The sequence below is a fragment of the Microcaecilia unicolor genome, chromosome 4 (assembly GCF_901765095.1).
Source record: "Microcaecilia unicolor chromosome 4, aMicUni1.1, whole genome shotgun sequence".
In the NCBI taxonomy this organism is placed as follows: domain Eukaryota; kingdom Metazoa; phylum Chordata; class Amphibia; order Gymnophiona; family Siphonopidae; genus Microcaecilia; species Microcaecilia unicolor.
Genome location: NC_044034.1, coordinates 341,180,191 through 341,203,015, shown reverse-complemented (window position 1 = coordinate 341,203,015; position 22,825 = coordinate 341,180,191). Strand labels below are relative to the sequence as shown.

Below are 22,825 nucleotides of genomic sequence, written 5' to 3'. Positions count from 1 at the left end.
ATTCACTGAGGGTGTCAGATACCACAGGGCTGTCCCTGCCTTGGCCTAGGGCCCTTAATCATCCTTGCTGCTTTATTTGGAACAATTTGAACTTGAACAAGACTCAAAAACAATTAAGAAATTACAAGCACCATTACAGATGTATGACTGGAAACTTAAAACGACAGGAATGCTAAAAAAAAAAAAAATGTAACCTGTACACTGAGATAAATTTTCATGCTATGTAAATGTATTTATTTATAAAATGTATATTCCAAACTGAGATTTATTTTTTTAACTTTAATATTTATTGAAAAGGAACAGAGTACAAAACACAGAGCTGGAAACATTAAGCACTAGAATGCCTTGTCTTTATAGAGTATTTTAATTCCTCACCCCTCCCAATGTGTCTATTCACCCTTCCACTGGCAGTTACAGGTCCAAGTATTTCAATAATAGATGGCACAAGTCAGTCAAGCAATCCAACCTGTTCTTTCACAGCAGGGGCGTATCTGGAATCCGGCGGTAGGGGGGGCCAGAGCCAGAGAGGGGGGGCACATTTTTGCCTCCCTCCCCCCCCCCCGCCGCCGCCTCTCTCCACCCCCTCCCCGCCGTCAACCCTCCCCCGCTGCTTACTTTTGCTGGCGGGGGGCCCCAACCCCCGCCAGCCGAGGTCCGACCCGCAATCTCCATATTTCGTCTTCCTCCGTGGCCATGTGCTTCAAGGAAGTAACGCTGCAGTGCTGATTGGTTGAATCCAGTTCGGCGTCTGACGTCGCAGCACGTCAGACGCCGAACTGGATTCAACGAATCAGCACTGCAGCGTTACTTCCTTGAAGCAGATGGCCACGGAGGAAGACGAAATATGGAGATTGCGGGTCGGACCTCGGCTGGCGGGGGTTGGGGCCCCCCGCCAGCAAAAGTAAGCAGCGGGGGAGGGTTGACGGCGGAGAGGGGGGCCAGGGCGAAATCTGCGGGGGCCCAGGCCCCTGTGGCCCCACGCAGATACGCCCCTGTTTCACAGGGCCGTTAGTTTCCCCATCAAGACCACACAATGAAGTCAATGATGCCATTTAGTGATGGACAGTGGAAGACTAGTTTTCCAGGCTGCAGCAATCACATATCTAGCCGCATACAGTGCTTCATAGTAACATAGTAGATGACAGCAGAAAAAGACCTGCACGGTCCATCCAGTCTGCCCAACAAGACAACTCATGTGTGCTACTTTTTGTGTATACCCTACTTTGATTTGTACCTGTGCTCTTCAGGGCACAGACCGTATAAGTCTGCCCAGCACTATCCCCGCCTCCCAACCACCGGCTCTGGCACAGACCGTATAAGTCTGCCCAGCTCTATCCTCGCCTCCCAAAAACCAGCCCCGCCTCCCAACCACCGGCTCTGGCACAGACCGTACAAGTCTGCCCAGCACTATCCCCGCCTCCCAACCACCAGTCCCGCTTCCCACCACTGGCTCTGGCACAGACCGTATAAGTCTTCCCAGCACTATCCCCGCCTCCCTACCACCAGCTCCGCCTCCCGATCTTGTTTGTGCTGTAAGATCTAAATCCACTGGGTAAAGATTTAGCAGACATATTTCTTTGGTAAACTCAAGACTCCCCAGAACAGTTTCACAGTCCCATTGTATATGTGACCAGAACAACTTGGTAATCAAACAGTCCCCGCCACATATGGGTCAATGTACAAATCTGACTGCACTGTTTCCAACATAGAGTTATATTTGTCAACATTTTAAAATTTCTTTTAATTATACATTTATTGTTAACCGCTTTGACTTGTCTGACAAAAGAAGCGGTATATCAGATTCAATAAACAATCCTTCAGACCCCTTTTGAACAATATTTGAGGAGTTGGAAATCCCTCCAGAGAGGTGGTGGAGATGAAAACGGTAATGGAGGAGTGGAGGAGTGGCCTAGTGGTTAGGGTGGTAAACTTTGGTCCTGAGGAACTGAGTTTGATTCCCACTTCAGGCACAGGCAGCTCCTTGTGACTCTGGGCAAGTCACTTAACCCTCCATTGCCCCATGTAAGCTGCATTGAGCCTGCCATGAGTGGGAAAGCGCGGGGTACAAATGTAACAAAAAAAAACATGCGTGGGATAAACACAAAGGAATCCTGTTTAGAAGAAATGGTTCCACGGAATCTTAGCGGAGTTTGGGTGGCGATGCTGGTAATTGGGAAACAAAATGGGAGCTAGGCAGACTTCTATGATCTGTGCCCTGATCGTGACTAAATAGACAGGGATGGGCTGGAGTGTAAATTTTAACGGGCTTTGACGTTAGCTCCAAGAACAGTGCTGGGTACACTTCTACGGTCTGTGCCCTGAGAAAGGCAAGGACAAATCGGGTATATATATATATAAAGTATCACATACAATGTAAATGAGTTTATCTTGTTGGGCAGACTGGATGGTCCATATAGGTCTTTATCTGCCATCATTTACTATGTTACTATGAGTTAAATACCAGGCCTCACAAGCTTTAATCCATTTTCCTTCATGTGTGCAGAAATGGAGACAGCATTGGTATTACATATTATCTCTTCCCAAGTAAGTTCAGGTAAAGTAATATCTAAATCTTTGTCCTAGAAGAGCATATAAGGTAGTTTTTGAAATTTGTATTGCCTGATGACTTTATACAAGCTAGAGATCAGACCTAACATGTGGAGGCAAAAAGGGGCATGGTTATGGGTGGGGAAATGGGCATTTCAAGGGTGCCTAGTTATATAATATAGCCCAGTGTGGCTAAATCTACACGCTGAGATTTACACCATGTTTCCGTTGGCATAAATGGATGCGCGCAGATACTGGTGCTGAAACAACAACTAAGCATATTCTATAATCGGCACCTAAATCTAGGTGCCGATTATAGAATACTGTTAGTCAGCACTGATTTCTGCGCTGATTTTTTTAGGCGCCATATTATCTCCTCCTATATGAAGATACTTTCTCTGTGCCTAGAGGGCTCACAATGTAAGCGGGCCTTTTACAAAGATGCACTAGCATTTTAAGCATGCACTAAATGCTAGATATGCCCATATATTCCTATGGGCGTCTCTAGCATTTAGCATGCACTAAAAACGTTACCACGCCTTTGTAAAGGATCCCAAGTTTTTTGTACCTGGGGCAAGTGACTTACCCAAGGGTCACAAGGAGCTGCAGTGGGAATTGAACCCAGATTGCCAGGATCAAAGCCCGCTGCAAGAACCATTAGGCCACTCCTCCACTAATAGTTGTAAATTAGAACGAGTTTGATTAATTTTGTAATAGCTTCCAGTGTGTATTGGTGGTCCAGGGTAGATATTTTTAGGACTTTATCATACACAGCTATGCAATCTGCATTGCAAGTGCCTGAATTTACACTCCGACAGTAGGCACCTATTTTTAGCTGATTACTACTTTCTCAATTTTGTGCTATAACTTTACATTTTTAGAAGCTTCGGTTGTAAGTAGTTATTTAGCTACCTAACACTGATAATCAGAACTATGCAACTAAGTCCTCTCCCTCCCAGTTCAAAGTTAACTTGCAGAACCAATGGCCCTACTAAAACCTCCTTCTATCCCTCTCTCCTGGAATTAAAAAAAAAATATATATATATATATAAAACATTTGACAGTCCCTCTGAACTTCCTTCACAACTACCACATACAAATAAAATAGAAAGCCTGAAAGTCCCTCCTGGCCGCCCACTTGAAGATTAAGGGTGGAGTGCTGAGAAAGCCCTAATCCCCCCCTTAATCTCCAAAGCACAGAGAAGTTCTGTAACCAGGCCAGGAGGGCATAACTTTTCTGTCCTCCCACCTTAAAGTCTACTGTTGCTATGACAATGTTTGCTATTCCTGTCTGAGCAACAGTGAACAGCAAGCTGGGAGGACCATAAGACTGTGTTCCTGGCTTGGTTGTGGAACCTTTTGAGGCTTGTAGCAAGTCAGGGCATCCTTGTCATGCTACCCTTAATCATTGGGTGGGTGGGAAACTGGGAGTGGAGTTCAGAAGGGTTGTCAGACCCATGATTTTACTTTGCATCAGATGGCCATGAAGGAGGTTTGATGAGGCTATTGGCATTGCAATTTTATTTTGCAACACGGGAGGTCGTGGGGGTGGGGGGCAGGATGTTTGGTGGTTAGATTAATGTTGGTCTGGCAGCACCTAAATTAGTCCAGCCAAGTCTACACCTAGCAGTAGAAATCAGTGATAGGCATGTAGAGTCCTTCCCCAACCTGACCATGTGCATTCCCATTTCTGTACAAACATGCTCAATTGTTCACATGGATGTGGTTGTGAATATTTTAAACTTAAGGGGTCACTTTAGAAGGGGGGTGTGGCATCTACATGTGTAAATGCCAGTCTTGCATTGCCACTATTGCACATGTAGATGCTGTGAGATACACAGATTTGAAGGGGGCATGTTTTGAGTGGTCCAAAAAGGGGATGGGATTTGATATTCCACCTTTCTGTAGTTACAGTCATAGTGGTTTAAGTATTATATACTGGTACTTATTTTGTACCTGGGGTGATGGAGGGTTAAGTGACTTGCCCAGAGTCACAAGGGGCTGCAGTGGGAATCGAACAACTAGGTCACTCCTCTGTATGCAGCTCCCATTTTATAATAATTGCCTATCTAACAATGGAAATCGAGGTATATTTTAAAGATTTTCCACATTGGCATTTATTCTTGCTCATTTGACAATCCTAGGAGGCTTACAATACTAGATTCATAATTTAACAAAGATTTAAACAACATATTTACCCATAATTTCCCTGTCCATAAAAACTAACAGCTTCATTACACATTTATGTGTGTTGGAGCGCAGAGGGGTCGGAGATCTCGCCTCGAATAAGGGGGAAGCATACTGTCAGAGGTGGTCGCCATTTTGGGACTCTTTAACCCCAGTGGCACGCAGTAGAATCTTGAATTCGTAGGGTATATCATGGAGCATATGGGGGGAGGGGTAAGGGGGGGCATTATGTTGCTGTTAAGTGAGTACAAGGTAAAGGTAGAGGCGTGATAGGTGTGCAGAGGGCTATAAAAGTCAAGGCCCGTGGCGCTCCGTTTTGTATAACATGCCTCTATGTATCACGTTGTTGCCTTTTGTTCTGTACCTGTTCATTATTTGGAAAAACTTCAATATAAGTACATAAGTACATAAGTAATGCCACACTGGGAAAAGACCAAGGGTCCATCGAGCCCAGCATCCTGCCCACGACAGCGGCCAATCCAGGCCAAGGGCACCTGGAAAGCTTCCCAAACGTACAAACATTCTATACATGTTATTCCCGGAATTGTGGATTTTTCCCAAGTCCATTTAGTAGCAGTTTATGGACTTGTCCTTTAGGAAACCGTCTAACCCCCTTTTAAACTCTGCTAAGCTAACCGCCTTCACCACGTTCTCCGGCAACGAATTCCAGAGTTTAATTACGTGTTGGGTGAAGAAAACCTTTCTCCGATTTGTTTTAAATTTACTACACTGTAGTTTCATCGCATGCCCCCTAGTCCTAGTATTTTTGGAAAGCGTGAACAGACGCTTCGCATCCACCTGTTCCACTCCACTCATTATTTTATATACCTCTATCATGTCTCCCCTCAGCCGTCTCTTCTCCAAGCTGAAAAGCCCTAGCCTCCTTAGTCTTTCTTCATAGGGAAGTCGTCCCATCCCCGCTATCATTTTGGTCGCCCTTCGCTGCACCTTTTCCAATTCCCCTATATCTTTCTTGAGATACGGCGACCAGAATTGAACACAATACTCAAGGTGCGGTCGCATCATGGAGCAATATAACAGCATTATAACATCCTCACACCTGTTTTCCATACCTTTCCTAATAATACCCAACATTCTATTCGCTCTCCGAGCCGCAGCAGCACACTGAGCAGAAGGTTTCAGTGTATTATCGACGACGACACCCAGATCCCTTTCTTGGTCCGTAACTCCTAACGTGGAACCTTGCATGACGTAGCTATAATTCGGGTTCTTTTTTCCCACATGCATCACCTTGCACTTGCTCACATTAAACGTCATCTGCCTTTTAGCCCTCCAGTCTCCCAGTCTCATAAGGTCCTTCTGTAATTTTTCAGAATCCTGTCGCGAGTTAACGACTTTGAATAATTTTGTGTCATCAGCAAATTGAATTACCTCGCTAGTTACTCCCATCTCTAAATCATTTATAAATATATTAAAAAGCAGCAGTCCTAGCACAGACCCCTGAGGAACCCCACTAACATAAAATTAAACATTCTAATAAAATCAAAGTAGGAGCCCATTCTGTAAAGGCCACTAGGTGCTTACAGAATACTAGTAGTGTAAACCTCTCATCTAAAAGTTTGGCGCTGATCCCATGCTATTCTATAAATGGCAGCCAACTCGGAGTCCCGCTTATAGACTAGTGCTCAGCGCACATTATTTTCAGTGCTCAAATCTAGACACCATTTACTAAATTTAGCCGTTTTTGTCTTTTGTTAACTGACTGTGAATGGATGGCCATGCATGAAACACATTGTACTTAATGTACATTTTATCATCTTTATCATGTGAAGCTTTTTGCTGGGTTTCTTCCATATATTTAAATAGTCTGCTTCACCAGTTGCTCAGGTCTGTTTGTACTGTTTCACTCTAGCTGACAGGCACTCGGAAGCTGCTCTGGTAAGACTGTGTACAGTATTTCATACTATGTATTTCACGATCCTACTTGAATCTTCACTACCCAGACTGTAATGGCCTTAAGTGCAAATGTATTTATGCCTCCAACTTCACATTTATAAGCACACAACTGTGGAATGCTCTACCCAAATCAGTAAAAAGTACCCAGATCTACTTAAATTTCAGAAAATTATTGAAGACTGTACTGTCAAAATAGCTTATTCTCCACGCTCAACATAATTCAAATTAACTTCTAGTCTAACAATGATTCAAGGACACTAATTATTTTATTATCTTTTACATATTGTTGTTTTAAATGTTGTTTACTATCTTACTTTTAAAATGTATAATTGTACTTCAATCACTGAGGCCTTTCTACAGATATGTGTAAGCCACATTGAGCCTGCAATTGGTGGGAAAATATGGGGTATAAATGTATTAAATAAATAAATAAATATGATTATGATACGATGTAGAGACATACTCAAAAATACTAAATTAATTTTGCTACCTCTAATGTAAGCAAATGCAGCCAAAGAGTTGCTAAGAATAATCCCATCTGTATCAGGAAGCCTGGATCCTCGGGGGTCAATGTTTATGTCTGTGGTACAAAATGAAAAAATACATTATTATTATAAGTTATTCATTGCTGTGCTGCACCAGAAACACTACAGAATGATACTTAAGACCTACATTTGTATCCTGTAGAAGAAGACAGAGATGGGAAGAATGCGATAGTGATATTCAAATGCCTCAAAGGTATAAATAATGGAAAAGAATTAAACATTTTTTCAATGCATAAGAATTTTTAGAACAAGAGGTGGGGATAGAAGGTTCAAAGCAGGGGAAGGAGGTAGACCCAGTAACACAAGGAAATATTTCTTTACAGCATGATGGATGTTGAAAACGATCTCTGAGTTGAGGCGATTGAGGCAAAAACAGTAGGAGGATTAAAGAAAGCCCGAGATAAAGAAAGAAGTGAAGGGAAGACTAGAGATCAACGGTGGTCTATACAAGCAAAAAAATGGAAGCAAATGGGATGCATTCTTCAAGAAAGCTTACCCTAATGACCCAACTTAACTTTTTAAGCCCACCCACATGATTCCTGCCCCGACGATTATTATACCTTCGACCATGTCTCACAATCTCCTTATGCTCATTCCTCAATCTCCATCCTTCCTACTCCTTACCCCTCCCAATCTCTTTTCCTTCTGCTCATCCTATCTTTGTTTACCTCTCCATGCTCAATTTACATATCCTCAAAACCCCACTACTACTATATTTACTACAACTTGTAATATTCTCCTTCAAGACTTTGTAATTCTATTTACTATGTAAGCCGCATTGAACCTGCTATGTGTGGGAAAGCGCAGGGTACAAATGTAATTAATAATAATAATAATGCAGCAGATGGACAAGAAGCATGAGAAGATGTCATAACTATTACACTAGACACTTTGGGGCCCTTTTAGCAAAGAATGGTAAAAAGTGGCCTTAGTGTGCCCTTAAGTGGGTCATTCTCACGTGCTAAGGCCATTTTCACTGCTGAGGCACAATAGCTTAAAATTCCTATTTTTCGTATTAATGGTCATGCGTTAATTTTGCCTTTAGCGCATAGCCATTTAAACAGATTAGCGCGTGAGCCCTTACCGCTATCCATTATGTAGGCAGAAAGGGCTCACGTGCTAAGCACACACTCAGCAATACAGCTGCGCTAACAGATTATTGCAAAACACGCCCAACCTCCACCGCCGCCCCCCCCAGACACGCCCCTTGCACATTTTTTCTTACTGCATGGCTAACGCGCGAACATGGCAAAATTATTGCAGAATGCCTAAGCACACCCTGAGGTACGTCATTTTTTTGCTGCGGTCATCGCACTTTAGCGCTTAACACAGCTTTGTAAAAGGGCCCCATTAGCAGGCATTAGGCCACATGCAAGCTACATTAATGAACAATTAGCGAACAGTTCGATCTCCTCTATCACTGCTCTGCTGCCAACTTTCTGACGATCATGCAAGGTCATGATTATGTACTATCTGAAAAAGTAACGACACGAGACAACCTTCCTGCTGACATCTCTTGACCACAGTTAAGAGACACTGTAACAGTGCAAACAGTTCTGGTTTCTGTGCCTCTTTTAGAGGTAATGCGAAAATGAATTATTCTAATATGGAGAAAGACATACAATGCGCAATTCTATAAAGTGGGCTAAAGGTTGGATGCCAAAAATCTGAGAGCTAAGCCAGTATTCTACAACAGCAACTTTGCGTACCAAACCCATTACAGAACGCTCGTGTAAGCTGGCAATTATGAGAATATTTAGGTACCATGTCAATACCTGGTGTAAATTTGTGTGCCTAAATGTAGCATCCAGAAGTGCAATTGAATACGCTGAGCTTTTTTCCTGCATCGGCAGTGGATTACAATTGTAGCAGAAGCCTTGCTTTCATTCTCTTTGAGCTTAATATTCGTATATCTACATATCACAAGACTCCTGAAGAAGGCGTCTGTAGCGCCGAAACACGGCTGTGTTGAGTCGAGTGTATATTTAAATAAAGAGATTGTTCCTATCTACATCGCCTACTGGTGTTGCTCAAGAGCCTACTCCTCCTACTCCCCCTTTCCTCAGCATCCTGTGTGCCCAACATGTCCATGGCCCGCCCATGTGAACAGGCCCACGTGAACACTTCTCCTTGCAACTGAACAGGCTTTCAATTACATAGTAACATAGTAGATGACGGCAGAGAAAGACCTGTACGGTCCATCCAGTCTGCCCAATAAGATGAACTCATATGTGCCACTTTATGTGTCTTAATAAAGGAATTTGGCTTTTTTACACCTGTGATTTTAGTTTGGTCTTTCTGTACATCTTCCGTTCTTGTTGTTTTTTGGTGTTTTTTTACGGGAGATTTGGACTCTCTTTGTCGTTGTTGGCCACTTTATGTGTATACCTGACTTTGATTTGTATCTGCCATTTTCAGGGCATAGACTGTAGAAGTCTGCCCAGCACTAGCCCCCCCTCTTCCACCCAATCTCCGCTAAGTTTCTGAGGATCCATTCCTTATGAACAGGATTCCTTTATGTTTATCACACGCATTTTTGATTTCCGTTACCGTTTTCATCACATAAAGAGGGTTGGGTTATCGTACTGCACTGTTAAATCCCCTATTCTTGGTCTCTCTCCCCTTTCCCTATTTACCCTTCACCTTTGACTGACTGTGCTACTGCTGAGTGTTACTGTTTATCCTATCAAATATTGTAGTTCTTTTCTGAAATTTTCTGTTTTTAGCTTGTAAACTGCCCAGATCTGCCAGTTAGCTTGGGTGGTATAGTAAGTGCAAACAAACCATTAACTACATGCTATAACATTTATGTTCCAAGATGCAGAGTAGCATCTAAATGCATGCGCACCTGCTTTTTCACCCCTGTTTTGACGCTAAGTGCTGCTGTACTGTGGCAGTTCTACAAAGAGAAAAGTAGAAGTAACCCCCTCCCCCTTACAACCACAATATGAAACACACAAAAAAGAAGAATGGGGTAGACCAATGTCGTTCCAAAGCAAGTGTTTATTAAAATTGATGGCTAACAAAAGGCCAAGGAGGGATAGAGTTCAACTTTGAGAAGGCGATGTCATCAGTAAACGAATAATAAGTTAAATTGGTAATCATTAAAGTTTGAATAGTATAAGATGGCCGGAGAGGGACTCGGGTAAAGGAGATCCTTGAAGTATGGAGGAAAGTTCGGGAGGGGTAGGGAGGGGGGGGAGGAGATAGGTGAAAATGTGGTAATATAGGAGTTTGGTTCATATGGGGTAATACTCGACTACAGGAATGGGGGGGGGGGGGAGAAAAGTAAAAGAAAAAAATTCTTTGATGAGTGAGTTGAATGTTATATGTTTGTAAATATGTTACGAGATTCAATGGTTATATTTGGAATCTTGTGGTTATGTCTTGTATGCAGAATCATCAATAAAAATGATTAAAATTAAAATTGATGGCTAACAATGACTCGACGCAGATCTGCATTTCAGCGCAGCATGCGTCTGCTTCAGGGGTCAAGTATACTCAGCCTTAGTTAATGAATAAAAACTAGTAAAATACAAGCATCCGATAAAACAGCATCAAAAGTTGCAAGTAGACCGAAATCCAAAAGATATGCCGCACTGACTCCTGAAGCAGGCGTATGCTGCGCCAAAAAATCAGCACTAAGCGTGATTCTTTATAGAACCGTGCTTGGCGCTGATTCCCGCATCTAACTTTGCGTGACAGCCCTACGCCTACTGAAACCTGGTGTAAATGCTGGTGCCCCAGTTAGGCATACTGAGGCAGTATTCTGTAGCGTCCCTGACACACTCCAGCCCCTCCCATGGCCAGGCTCCCTTTTGAGTTACATGTTACAATTAGGCGCCATACCTTATAGAATTGCGCACAGTTAGCTGTGAGCGTGAATTTTAATAGGTGCCAATTAACATCAGTATGTGTTTGTGTTACCACCCACTGATGTTAACTGGCTCATTACCTAACTAATTTGCGCATGTATATCAGGAGCATGCCCAAATTTTGGTGTGTAAATCTAGATGTCATATATAGAATCCAGGGATAATTTCTTAATGTACTTTAGTGTACAGTAATACCTCGGTTTTCGTTGAGTTCGGTTATCGTCAGTTTCGGTTTTCGTCGATTTTTTCCGTGAAAATTTTGTCTCGGATTTCGTTGGCTGCCCACGTGACCTCGCTGCTAATTTTGCAAAAACAAAGGGTGACCCACGCGTCCTCCTGCTCATTGATTCATATGGAAATAATTGCCTCGGTTTTCGTCGGTTTCGGATTTCGCTGATTGTTTTCGGACGGATTATCGATAAAAACCGAGGTATCACTGTACATGGCACCAAAAGAAGTCACACAGAGTCACTATAGATTTTTACAGCCCTAACTACAGTGGTACAGTGGTACAGTTACAGTACCCTGGGCTTCCAAGAAGGCCGGCATAACCTGCGTAAAACAACCATAACTAAGACCCAAACATCTGTGAGCATGGGGAAGACAAATATTTTGGAAAACAGCATCACAAACATTTGTGGCTGTGTGGATTATTACAAAACTTGCTGGTAAGACATGAAAGGGACCTGGGTCCCTTTGGTCTCATAGGAATCAAACAGGAAAATCATTAAGACTAGAAATAATCTACCAAAGGCCAGCACTGCAACAGAATCTGGACATGTTGAGGATAGAACTGTATTTAATAAAATGTATCCACACTTTCTCATTGATAACTCAAGGCTTAGGATGGTGGTAGGAACAGGGCTGAGAGGTCAGGTAAAAGATATATGGAGGAAGGAACCAGTATTGGTTTAAGTATGGAAATTTACATGCACATCTAGCCAAAGTGGACAACAGTGGCATGAATGGATGGGCTGATTGGGCTACTTTCATTTATCATTAAACTCAGTAAGAGAACTTGTGTCTCTATAAGGTTAAGGTAGAGGGAATCCCCTCAAGTTACTGACAACGTAAAGCAGTGGCATAGCCACAGGTGGGCATGAGTGGACAGGAGCCCACCTACTTTGGGTTCAGGTCTACCCTGCAGCAGTGTATATTTTTGGTGTAGCTAGCAGGGTACATGCCATCTTCTTCACCAGTGTTCAGACACTCTGGGAGATTTCTGTGGAGGTCTTCAGCTGGCGGGACTTGGGAATCCCCTACCTGCTAAGATATTACTTTTTAATGCTGGAAGGGGGTGGGGAAAGGCAGGAAGGAAATGCATGGGCCCACCTAGAAATTCCCTTCTGAAGTAAAGAAAACCACATTAGTGTCTAGTGACTTGCAGTTCATATTTCTGGTAATCATTTGGATCCAGATAAATGTGAATCATACTAATGTAATCTTGGCCATGTCAAACTGTGGAAAATGAGATGTACTCTCTCCTCCCAAGACGGAATGTTTGCATATGAATGAATTCTAGACAGATCATCTGGTGGTCCATTTCTAATTTACTGTAAGCACAAAAGAACGATTTTTTTCTGGTTTAGGTGCCGTTTTACACATTTATTTGTAAGAATTCTTGGGTTAAGGAACAGTCTAAATTACCTGAATAAAATCTTTATTTTAAGTACCAACTGAAAGTAACAGGATAGATCATAAGGAATGCCAAGCCAAATGCAAAGCGGAGATAAGGAGGGCAAAAAAGGACTTTGAGAAGAAATTAGCGTTGGAAGCAAAAATACATAGTAAAAACTTTTTTAGATACATTAAAAGCAGGAAACCGGCCAAAGAGTCGGTTGGGCCGCTGGACGAAAATGGTGTTAAAGGGGCGATCAAGGAGGACAAAGCCGTAGCGGAGAAATTAAATGAATTCTTTGCTTCGGTCTTCACCGAGGAGGATTTGGGGGGGACACCGGTGCCGGAAAGAATATTTGAAGCGGGGGAGTCGGAGAAACTAAACAAATTCTCTGTAACCTTGGAGGATGTAATGGGTCAGTTCAGCAAGCTGAAGAGTAGTAAATCACCGGGACCTGATGGTATTCATCCCAGAGTATTAATAGAACTAAAAAATGAACTTGCGGAGCTACTGTTAGAAATATGCAATCTGTCCCTAAAATCGAGTGTAATACCGGAAGACTGGAGGGTAGCCAATGTTACTCCGATTTTTAAGAAAGGTTCCAGAGGAGATCCGGGAAATTATAGACCGGTGAGTCTGACGTCGGTGCCGGGCAAGATGGTGGAGGCTATTATTAAGAATAAAATTGCAGAGCATATACAAAAACATGGACTGATGAGACAAAGTCAGCACGGATTTAGTGAAGGGAAGTCTTGCCTCACCAATCTAATGCATTTTTTTGAGGGGGTAAGCAAACATGTGGACAATGGGGAGCCGGTTGATATTGTATATCTGGATTTTCAGAAGGCGTTTGACAAAGTGCCGCACGAAAGACTCCTGAAGAAATTGCAGAGTCATGGAATCGGAGGTAGGGTATTATTATGGATTAAGAACTGGTTGAAAGATAGGAAGCAGAGAGTAGGATTGCGTGGCCAGTATTCTCAGTGGAGGAGGGTAGTTAGTGGGGTCCCGCAGGGGTCTGTGCTGGGCCCGTTGCTTTTTAATGTATTTATAAATGACCTAGAGATGGGAATAACTAGTGAGGTAATTAAATTCGCCGATGACACAAAATTATTCAGGGTCGTCAAGTCGCAGGAGGAATGTGAACGATTACAGGAGGACCTTGCGAGACTGGGAGAATGGGCGTGCAAGTGGCAGATGAAGTTCAATGTTGACAAGTGCAAAGTGATGCATGTGGGTAAGAGGAACCCGAATTATAGCTACGTCTTGCAAGGTTCCGCGTTAGGAGTTACGGATCAAGAAAGGGATCTGGGTGTCGTCGTCGATGATACGCTGAAACCTTCTGCTCAGTGTGCTGCTGCGGCTAGGAAAGCGAATAGAATGTTGGGTGTTATTAAGAAGGGTATGGAGTCCAGGTGTGCGGATGTTATAATGCCGTTGTATCGCTCCATGGTGCGACCGCACCTGGAGTATTGTGTTCAGTACTGGTCTCCGTATCTCAAAAAAGATATAGTAGAATTGGAAAAGGTACAGCGAAGGGCGACGAAAATGATAGTGGGGATGGGACGACTTTCCTATGAAGAGAGGCTGAGAAGGCTAGGGCTTTTCAGCTTGGAGAAGAGACGGCTGAGGGGAGATATGATAGAAGTGTATAAAATAATGAGTGGAATGGATCGGGTGGATGTGAAGCGACTGTTCACGCTATCCAAAAATACTAGGACTAGAGGGCATGAGTTGAAGCTACAGTGTGGTAAATTTAAAACGAATCGGAGAAAATTTTTCTTCACCCAACGTGTAATTAGACTCTGGAATTCATTGCCGGAGAACGTGGTACGGGCGGTTAGCTTGACGGAGTTTAAAAAGGGGTTAGATAGATTCCTAAAGGACAAGTCCATAGACCGCTATTAAATGGACTGGAAAAATTCCTCATTTTTAGGTATAACTTGTCTGGAATGTTTTTACGTTTGGGGAGCGTGCCAGGTGCCCTTGACCTGGATTGGCCACTGTCGGTGACAGGATGCTGGGCTAGATGGACCTTTGGTCTTTCCCAGTATGGCACTACTTATGTACTTATGTACTTATGTAAGTAGACCTTAGCATGTGTGCAATATACGATTTTTGAAGTCTGCAAAAGCAGTAAGTCTCTTGATCAATTATGAATATTACTGCTATGTCCTTTCTTAATGTTTTTTAAGCGTTTCTGGCCCAATTCTGCATCCCTTCTAGCAGTGACCATATTTGGAACTGTTATCACAAATGAATTCTCATGGAATGACAGCTCACTGGTTCATACCATCTGTATGATGTCACTTTGAAACAATAACTAGTGTGGATAACCAACTGGCTTCAGTAAGTACGAGTTAGTTTGTAACTCTGTGATTAAAAAAAAAGACTGCTCCCAAGGGCTCAGAGGAATTTCCTCTAAATAATGACCTAACGGCAACATTTTAACTCACAACCATGGAGGGCTGTGGAGTCGGAAGCAATTTTAGATGGAGTGGGGTCGGTGGCCGAGTGGGTAGGGTGGTGGACTTTGGTCCTGGGGAACTGAGGAACTGAGTTCGATTCCCACTTCAAGCTCCTTGTGACTCTGGGCAAGTCACTTAACCCTCCATTGCCCCATGTAAGCCGCATTGAGCCTGCCATGAGTGGGAAAGCGCGGGGTACAAGTGTAACAAAAATAAAATAAATAAAATAAAATAAAAATGTACCAACTCTGATTCCAGCTTCAAAATAAAAGCTTACAGCATTATAATATATGATACACTTATCCAATATAATAATTTGCACCTCCAACGTTCCATCGCTGTCTGGCTGGCTGGGTTCATAACATCTCATGACGTCAGCCAGCCTCCAGCGTTCCATTCCCCCTCACTGCCCCACCCTAATGTCAAAACATAATGACGTCAGAGGGCGGAACAGTGAGAGGGAAGGGAACGCTAGATGCGAACTGACATCAGGATGTTACCAACGGAAGGGAAGCCAGCCAGACCAGCCAGAAAACGATGAGGTACAAAGGAAGAGAGAATCGCGGCACATAGAGGGGAGGGCAGGGCAGAATCAATGGACATGGATGGGAGGAGAGGACAGAAGAGAATCGCGGGACACGGATGGGAGGGCAGGGAAGAGGAGAATCGCTGGACATGGAGGGGAGGGGAGAGACAAAAAAAAATCGCTTACAAGAGAGCCTTTCTAGGGCCCATTTCATTGTTGAGGAAACGGGCTGGGTTCCACTAGTCATTTTATATATTTACTAGTACTTTAGATCCAGAACAAAGAATTTAAAGACAAATCCCTCCTTTCAGTACCCTTCTCCACCACCTCCAACTCCAGGCTCCGTCCCTTCTATCTCGCCTCACCCCATGCCTGGAACAAACTCCCTGAGCCTATACGCCGTGCCCCCTCCCTACCCATCTTCAAATCAATGCTCAAAGCCCACCTCTTCAATGTCGCCTTCGGCTCCTAATCACTACACCTCTTCTCAGAAAACTTATCTACCCTAACTTGACATTTCGTCCTTTAGATTGTAAGCTCTTCCGAGCAGGGACCGTCCTTAATTGTTAATTTGTACAGCGCTGCGTAACCCTAGTAGCGCTCTAGAAATGTTAAGTAGTAGTAGTAGTAGTAGTATTACATATAGCAGTGATTTAACCAGAGCTGAGATTGTGATGTCATAATGCCTCATTCCACCAATGCCTAAGAGCCAACCTCATCAGTGATGTCACAATGGCTTGATTGTCCTATATTTGTCTCACTCTTATCTATTAGATTGTAAGCTCTTTGAGCAGGGACTGTGTCTCTTTGTTAAATTGTACAGCGCTGCGCAACCCTAGTAGCGCTCTAGAAATGTTAAGTAGTAGTAGTAGTAGTATATAACTGGGAGTCTGAGTCATAGCCGGAGTCAAAGCTGGACAATAGAGGAGTTGCAGTTGAAGGTTTGGTGCACACAACAGGATGTTAGTACTGGAAATGTCTTTCTGAAAAATGTCACTATACGCAGAAATCAGAATTCTATTTAAAAGCATCAGATGTCTAAGGGGTAGAGCATTGTGTGTTTATAAAAATGGCATTTCAGAAGGGATTCTGGTACAATACATGGATTTTCACATGCAGGGATACCTGGAAGTCCAGTTTTCATTCCATTAATGGCCTCTAGATTAGACATTTACTCTTAGAAGGGCAGAGGCATTGTACCATGAATACCACCTATCAAGTTAATGTGGCGACGACTGACACTTCCTGAATTTACAGTCGCGTTACAGTGTGATGACTTCATGGTATATGTTGCCAAATATCTGTCAGCCTGGCACAATATATCACTCTTGGATTCTACAGTGTATCCTGCCAATGATCTATAAATTAAGAGCCCTGACAGCCTGAGTTAATGGGTTTGATTTATTATGAGTTGACAGAGTGTGGGGAAAAAAACTATTGATGAATCAGATCCAATGAATGTCAACGTTTATATAAAGATTCGTTTCAGAAAAATTGCTACACACTTGTGCCTAACATATAAGCATCTTGAACCTTTGCACTCCACTAACATCTGACTGTGGTCTAGTGAGACGCCAGATTCTACTACTATGAAATGATAAAAAACCATGACAATTACCAGATTCATCATCTTTACGCTCCAAAGAAGGCTTTTGAATAGAAACCTTAGGATCAACCGATGTAAGTATGATTTTGGGCACTAAAAAACAAAACAAAACAAAAAAAGAAAGAAGACCTTTATCCTCTCAGTTCCAACACATTATACAATTGGGAGATTCATCAGAAGGATATTATAAAGGAAAGAGAAACTGTCATTCTCCACTGCTAGAGAAAGCTGTGTAACCACTGCTACGTAGCAGATTCTTCAAACCTTATATATGTTCAGACACTGCTGCAGAAAGGCAGAAGTGGTCAATTTAGTCAGCCAGTGGCGTTCCTAGGGTGGCTGACACCCGGGGCGGATCGCCGATGCGCCCCCCCCCCCAGGTGCAGCGCGACCCCCCCCCCCCCCCGGCAAAAGGACACCTCCCCCCGGGTGCATTTTTACCTGCTGGGAGGGTGCCGTGCGCCTGTCGGCTTCGCTCGTTCCATGCTCCCTCTGCCCCGGAACAGGAAGTAACCGGAACAGAGCGAGCACGGAACGAGCGGAGCCGACAGGCGCGCGGGCACCCCCCCAGCGGCGTGCACCCAGGGCGGACCGCCCCCACCCCCCCCCTTGGTATGCCACTGTAGTCAGCTGATTCGTGCTGCTCTAGCAAACTGTCACTAAGTGGTCAAGCACATGGTAAACTGCCATTTAAATCTATTTAATCTGTCACCTTGCCATATTTGCAGGGAGCGCTTATTCTAAAATCAAGGGTGTCCAACCTCAGCCCGCGCCAGGATTTCCCCCGATGAATATGCATCAGATCTATTTGCATATAATGGAGGCAGTGCATGCAGATACGTAGATCTCATGCATATTCATTGATCCGCAGTAACTGAGCTCTATTGATTTTTAGGGGTTACCCTATATACTCTAATATCTTGCTATTAAGTAACCACTATGATCAATTTGTAGCAAACATATGTTTATATTTTATTATGCATATATACCAAACCTTTATAATACAAAACCTTCTTTTGAGCATATCCTGCTTCTACTTCTTACACAAATCATTCATACCGCTCTTTCATACCTCACACCTACACATTTAAAGTCTATTATATCATTATAAATCCACAGAAATTCAAGACCATTGAATAACATCAAGTAACAGTTTTATGTCCAATATGTTTTTCCATGATATAATAGACTTTAAATGTGTAGGTGTGAGGTATGAAAGAGCGGTATGAATGATTTGTGTAAGAAGTAGAAGCAGGATATGCTAAAAAGTAGAACGTTTTGTATTATAAAGGATTGGCATCTATGCATAATAAAATATAAATATATGTTTGCTACAAATTGATCATAGCGGTTACTTAATAGCAAGATATTAATGCATATTCATCGGGGAAATCCTGAAAACCCGACTAGATTGCGGCCCTCGAGGACTGAGGTTGGACAACCATGTTCTGAATTATTTAACCAGCCAGAAACAGTCACTGACCAGTTAAATCACTTTGTTTGGGGCTCTCCGCTAATTTTCAATGGCACTTAAACCACTTATCTCTAAAAATTAGCAACTAGCGCCTAAGTGAAAACCGGCTATTTTGGGGGCATTCTGGGGGCAGAGTCGGCATTAGCCAGTTAAGTGCCGACATTCAGCACTTAAGCAACCAGGGTAACCGTGCCCTATCATTATGTGGCAACCCATGGCTGGTTAAATTCTGAATATCGACGTAACCAGCAGTGTTTCAGCCAGCACCGCATAAACTGGATATTTAATACTGAAGCCTGGACATGGCCTAGTACAGAATATCCAGGAACAGTGCAGATGGCGGTCAGCATAATGTGCTCACTGCTGCCGGAAGAATGTTTTCCCCTTCGTGTTTCTGTTAGGATCACAAATACATCAGTGGCTACAACTACTTCACAGAACCCAACAAAGTCAAGTCAGAGTCATCGTGACCAAAGTCTTGTTCTTCTAGATGTGAAACCTGATTTTGTCTAGGTGGGAAATGGGGAATCCAAGTTGGGATGTTCATATTTTGTGTATTTTACAAAAGGCTCTGCTGAATGTGAAGTCTTTTGTAAAATACTTATAGGGATGTGTGGGAAATGGATGTGAATGCAGTGACTACCTAGCTTGTTCACCACCCAGGGCAGGTCACTGCTGCGCGCACCCCCCTCCCCCCCAGCGTGTCACCCTCCCTTTCCTCCTAGCAAGGGGGTGTGCGGAGCAGGTGCACGGCTGTCAGCTCTGCCAGTCCCCTGCCCCGCAACAGAAACTAATGCCAGAGGGGGAAGGGGACCGACAGAGCCAACAGCCGTGCACCTGCTCCGTGCACCCCCTTTGCTGCCTGCACCCGGGCTGGACCGCCCCCACCGCCCTGCCCTTTGTACGCTACTGTGTGTAATCTATTTTTTTGTACATTTTGAGGTGATTTTAAACACTAAAGAGCAAACTGCCCCCATGATTACTAATACAAACTCCTGGTGAAAATGAGTTGTTACCTGATACTGCTGCCTCAGAGCAGGTACCAATGGCAATGTCCAGATTTTATTTTATTTTTTTAAGTATTTCTCTTTTAAAATCAAAATCACATGCACACTTTTCTGGCCTGCCCAAAACATGCCCCCTTGAAAACTGTGTGCTGTGGATCTAAAGGTGTTAATAATGGCGTTACATATTTAGGGAATTTACAGAGGCAAACAGCACCGTTTCCAAAAAGACACACAGGCTTTGTGAAATGCCTCCATTACTTACTCACATATGGCAGATGGACATACAAGAATATTCAACTTTAATCTGATTAAAGCGGTTTACAATAAAAACAAGTTAATTATGCAATACTCATACAATTCAAGTACACATTAAGGGCCAGATTCTATATAAGACACCTTAAAAAAATCTGTGCGGTAAACATTTCCGCCTAAGTGTATTCTAAAAGTGGTGCCTAGATTTAGGCGCAGTATAGGGTATGATACATACCTGTAGCAGTTGTTCTCCGAGGACAGCAGGCTGATTGTTCTCACGACTGGGTGACGTCCGCGGCAGCCCCCACCAACCGGAAATAAGCTTCGCGGGACGGTCGACACGCAGGGCACGCCCACCGCGCATGCGCGGCCGTCTTCCCGCCCGTGCGCGACCGCTCCCGCCAGTTGAATGACTAGCAAAAAATATGAAATACACAACTCCAAAGGGGAGGAGGGAGGGAAGGTGAGAACAATCAGCCTGCTGTCCTCGGAGAACAACTGCTACAGGTATGTATCATACCCTTTCTCCGAGGACAAGCAGGCTGCTTGTTCTCACGACTGGGGTATCCCTAGCTCTCAGGCTCACTCAAAACAAGAACCCAGGTCAATTGAACCTCGCAACGGCGAGGAAACAACAGAAATTGACCTACGAAGAACAACTAACTGAGAGTGCAGCCTGACCAGAATAAATTCGGGTCCTGGAGGGCGGAGTTGGATTTACACCCCAAACAGATTCTGCAGCACCGACTGCCCGAACCGACTGTCGCGTCGGGTATCCTGCTGGAGGCAGTAATGTGATGTGAATGTGTGGACAGATGACCACGTCGCAGCCTTGCAAATCTCTTCAATAGTGGCTGACTTCAAGTGGGCCACTGACGCTGCCATGGCTCTAACACTATGAGCCGTGACATGACCCTCAAGAGTCAGCCCAGCCTGGGCGTAAGTGAAGGAAATGCAATCTGCTAGCCAATTGGAGATGGTGCGTTTCCCGACAGCGACCCCTAGCCTGTTAGGGTCGAAAGAAACAAACAATTGGGCGGACTGTCTGTGGGGCTGTGTCCGCTCCAAGTAGAAGGCCAATGCTCTCTTGCAGTCCAATGTGTGCAACTGACGTTCAGCAGGGCGGGTATGCGGCCTGGGGAAGAATGTTGGCAAGACAATTGACTGGTTAAGATGGAACTCCGACACCACCTTCGGCAGGAACTTTGGGTGGGTGCGGAGCACTACTCTGTTGTGATGAAATTTGGTATATGGAGCATGAGCTACTAGGGCTTGAAGCTCACTGACCCTACGAGCTGAAGTAACTGCCACCAAGAAAATGACCTTCCAGGTCAAGTACTTCAGATGGCAGGTATTCAGTGGCTCAAAAGGAGGTTTCATCAGCTGGGTGAGGACGACGTTGAGATCCCATGACACAACAGGAGGCTTGATAGGGGGCTTTGACAAAAGCAAGCCTCTCATGAATCGAACGACTAAAGGCTCTCCAGAGATGGCTTTTCCTTCCACACGATAATGGTAAGCACTGATCGCACTAAGGTGATTCCTTACTGAGTTGGTCTTGAGGCCAGACTCTGATAAGTGCAGAAGGTATTCAAGCAGGTTCTGTGCAGGGCAAGAACGAGGTTCTAGGGCCATGCTCTCACACCACACGACAAACCTCCTCCACTTGAAAAAGTAACTCTTTTTAGTGGAATCCTTCCTAGAGGCAAGCAAGACCCGGGAGACACCCTCAGACAGACCCAACGCAGTGAAGTCTACGCCCTCAACATCCAGGCCGTGAGAGCCAGAGACTGGAGGTTGGGGTGCAGCAACGCTCCGTCGTTCTGCGAAATGAGAGTCGGAAAACACTCCAATCTCCACGGTTCTTCGGAGGACAACTCCAGAAGAAGAGGGAACCAGATCTGGCGGGGCCAAAAGGGCGCGATCAGAATCATGGTGCCGCGGTCTTGCTTGAGCTTCAGTAAGGTCTTCCCCACCAAAGGTATGGGAGGATAAGCATACAGGAGGCCGGTCCCCCAATGGAGGATAAAGGCATCCGACGCTAGCCTGCCGTGTGCCTGAAGTCTGGAACAGAACAGAGGCAGCTTGTGGTTGGTCTGAGAGGCGAAAAGGTCCACCGAGGGGGTGCCCCACGCTCGGAAGATCTTGCGTACCACTCTGGCATGGAGCGACCACTCGTGCGGTTGCATGACTCTGCTCAGTCTGTCGGCCAGACTGTTGTTTACGCCTGCCAGGTACGTGGCTTGGAGGAGCATGCCGAACCGACACGCCCAACGCCACATCCCGACGGCCTCCTGGCACAGGGGGCGAGATCCGGTGCCCCCCTGCTTGTTGACGTAATACATTGCAACCTGATTGTCTGTCCGAATTTGGATAATTTGACAGGACAGCCGATCTCTGAAAGCCTTCAGTGCGTTCCAGATCGCTCGGAGCTCCAGGAGGTTGATCTGCAGATCCTTTTCCTGGAGGGACCACAGACCCTGAGTGTGGAGCCCATCGACATGGGCTCCCCACCCCAGGCGAGATGCATCCGTCGTCAGCACTTTCGTGGGCTGCGGAATTTGGAATGGACGTCCCAGGGTCAAATTGGTCCGGATGGTCCACCAGAGCAGTGAAGTGCGGCAACTGGTGGAGAGGCGGATGACATCTTCTAGATTCCCGGTGGCTTGAAACCACTGGGAAGCTAGGGTCCATTGAGCAGATCTCATGTGAAGACGAGCCATGGGAGTCACATGAACTGTGGAGGCCATATGACCCAGAAGTCTCAACATCTGCCGAGCTGTGACCTGCTGAGACGCTCTGG

At 44.5% G+C, this 22,825-nt stretch overlaps 1 protein-coding gene across 3 annotated transcripts in view; it reads right to left on the bottom strand.

Moving 5' to 3' along the window:
* The window catches only part of EVA1C (eva-1 homolog C), a 96,945-nt gene that overhangs the window by 5,106 nt on the left and 69,014 nt on the right, over positions 1-22,825 (bottom strand). For 2 of the 3 annotated variants that reach the window (XM_030202139.1, XM_030202140.1), the window contains 2 exons: positions 17,302-17,382; positions 7,142-7,231 (listed from right to left, as the gene is read on the bottom strand). In XM_030202139.1, coding sequence (XP_030057999.1) covers positions 7,142-7,231; positions 17,302-17,382 — 171 coding nt within the window. The remainder of the gene's footprint in view (positions 1-7,141; positions 7,232-17,301; positions 17,383-22,825) is intronic. The other variant, XM_030202141.1, reaches the window with a different exon arrangement.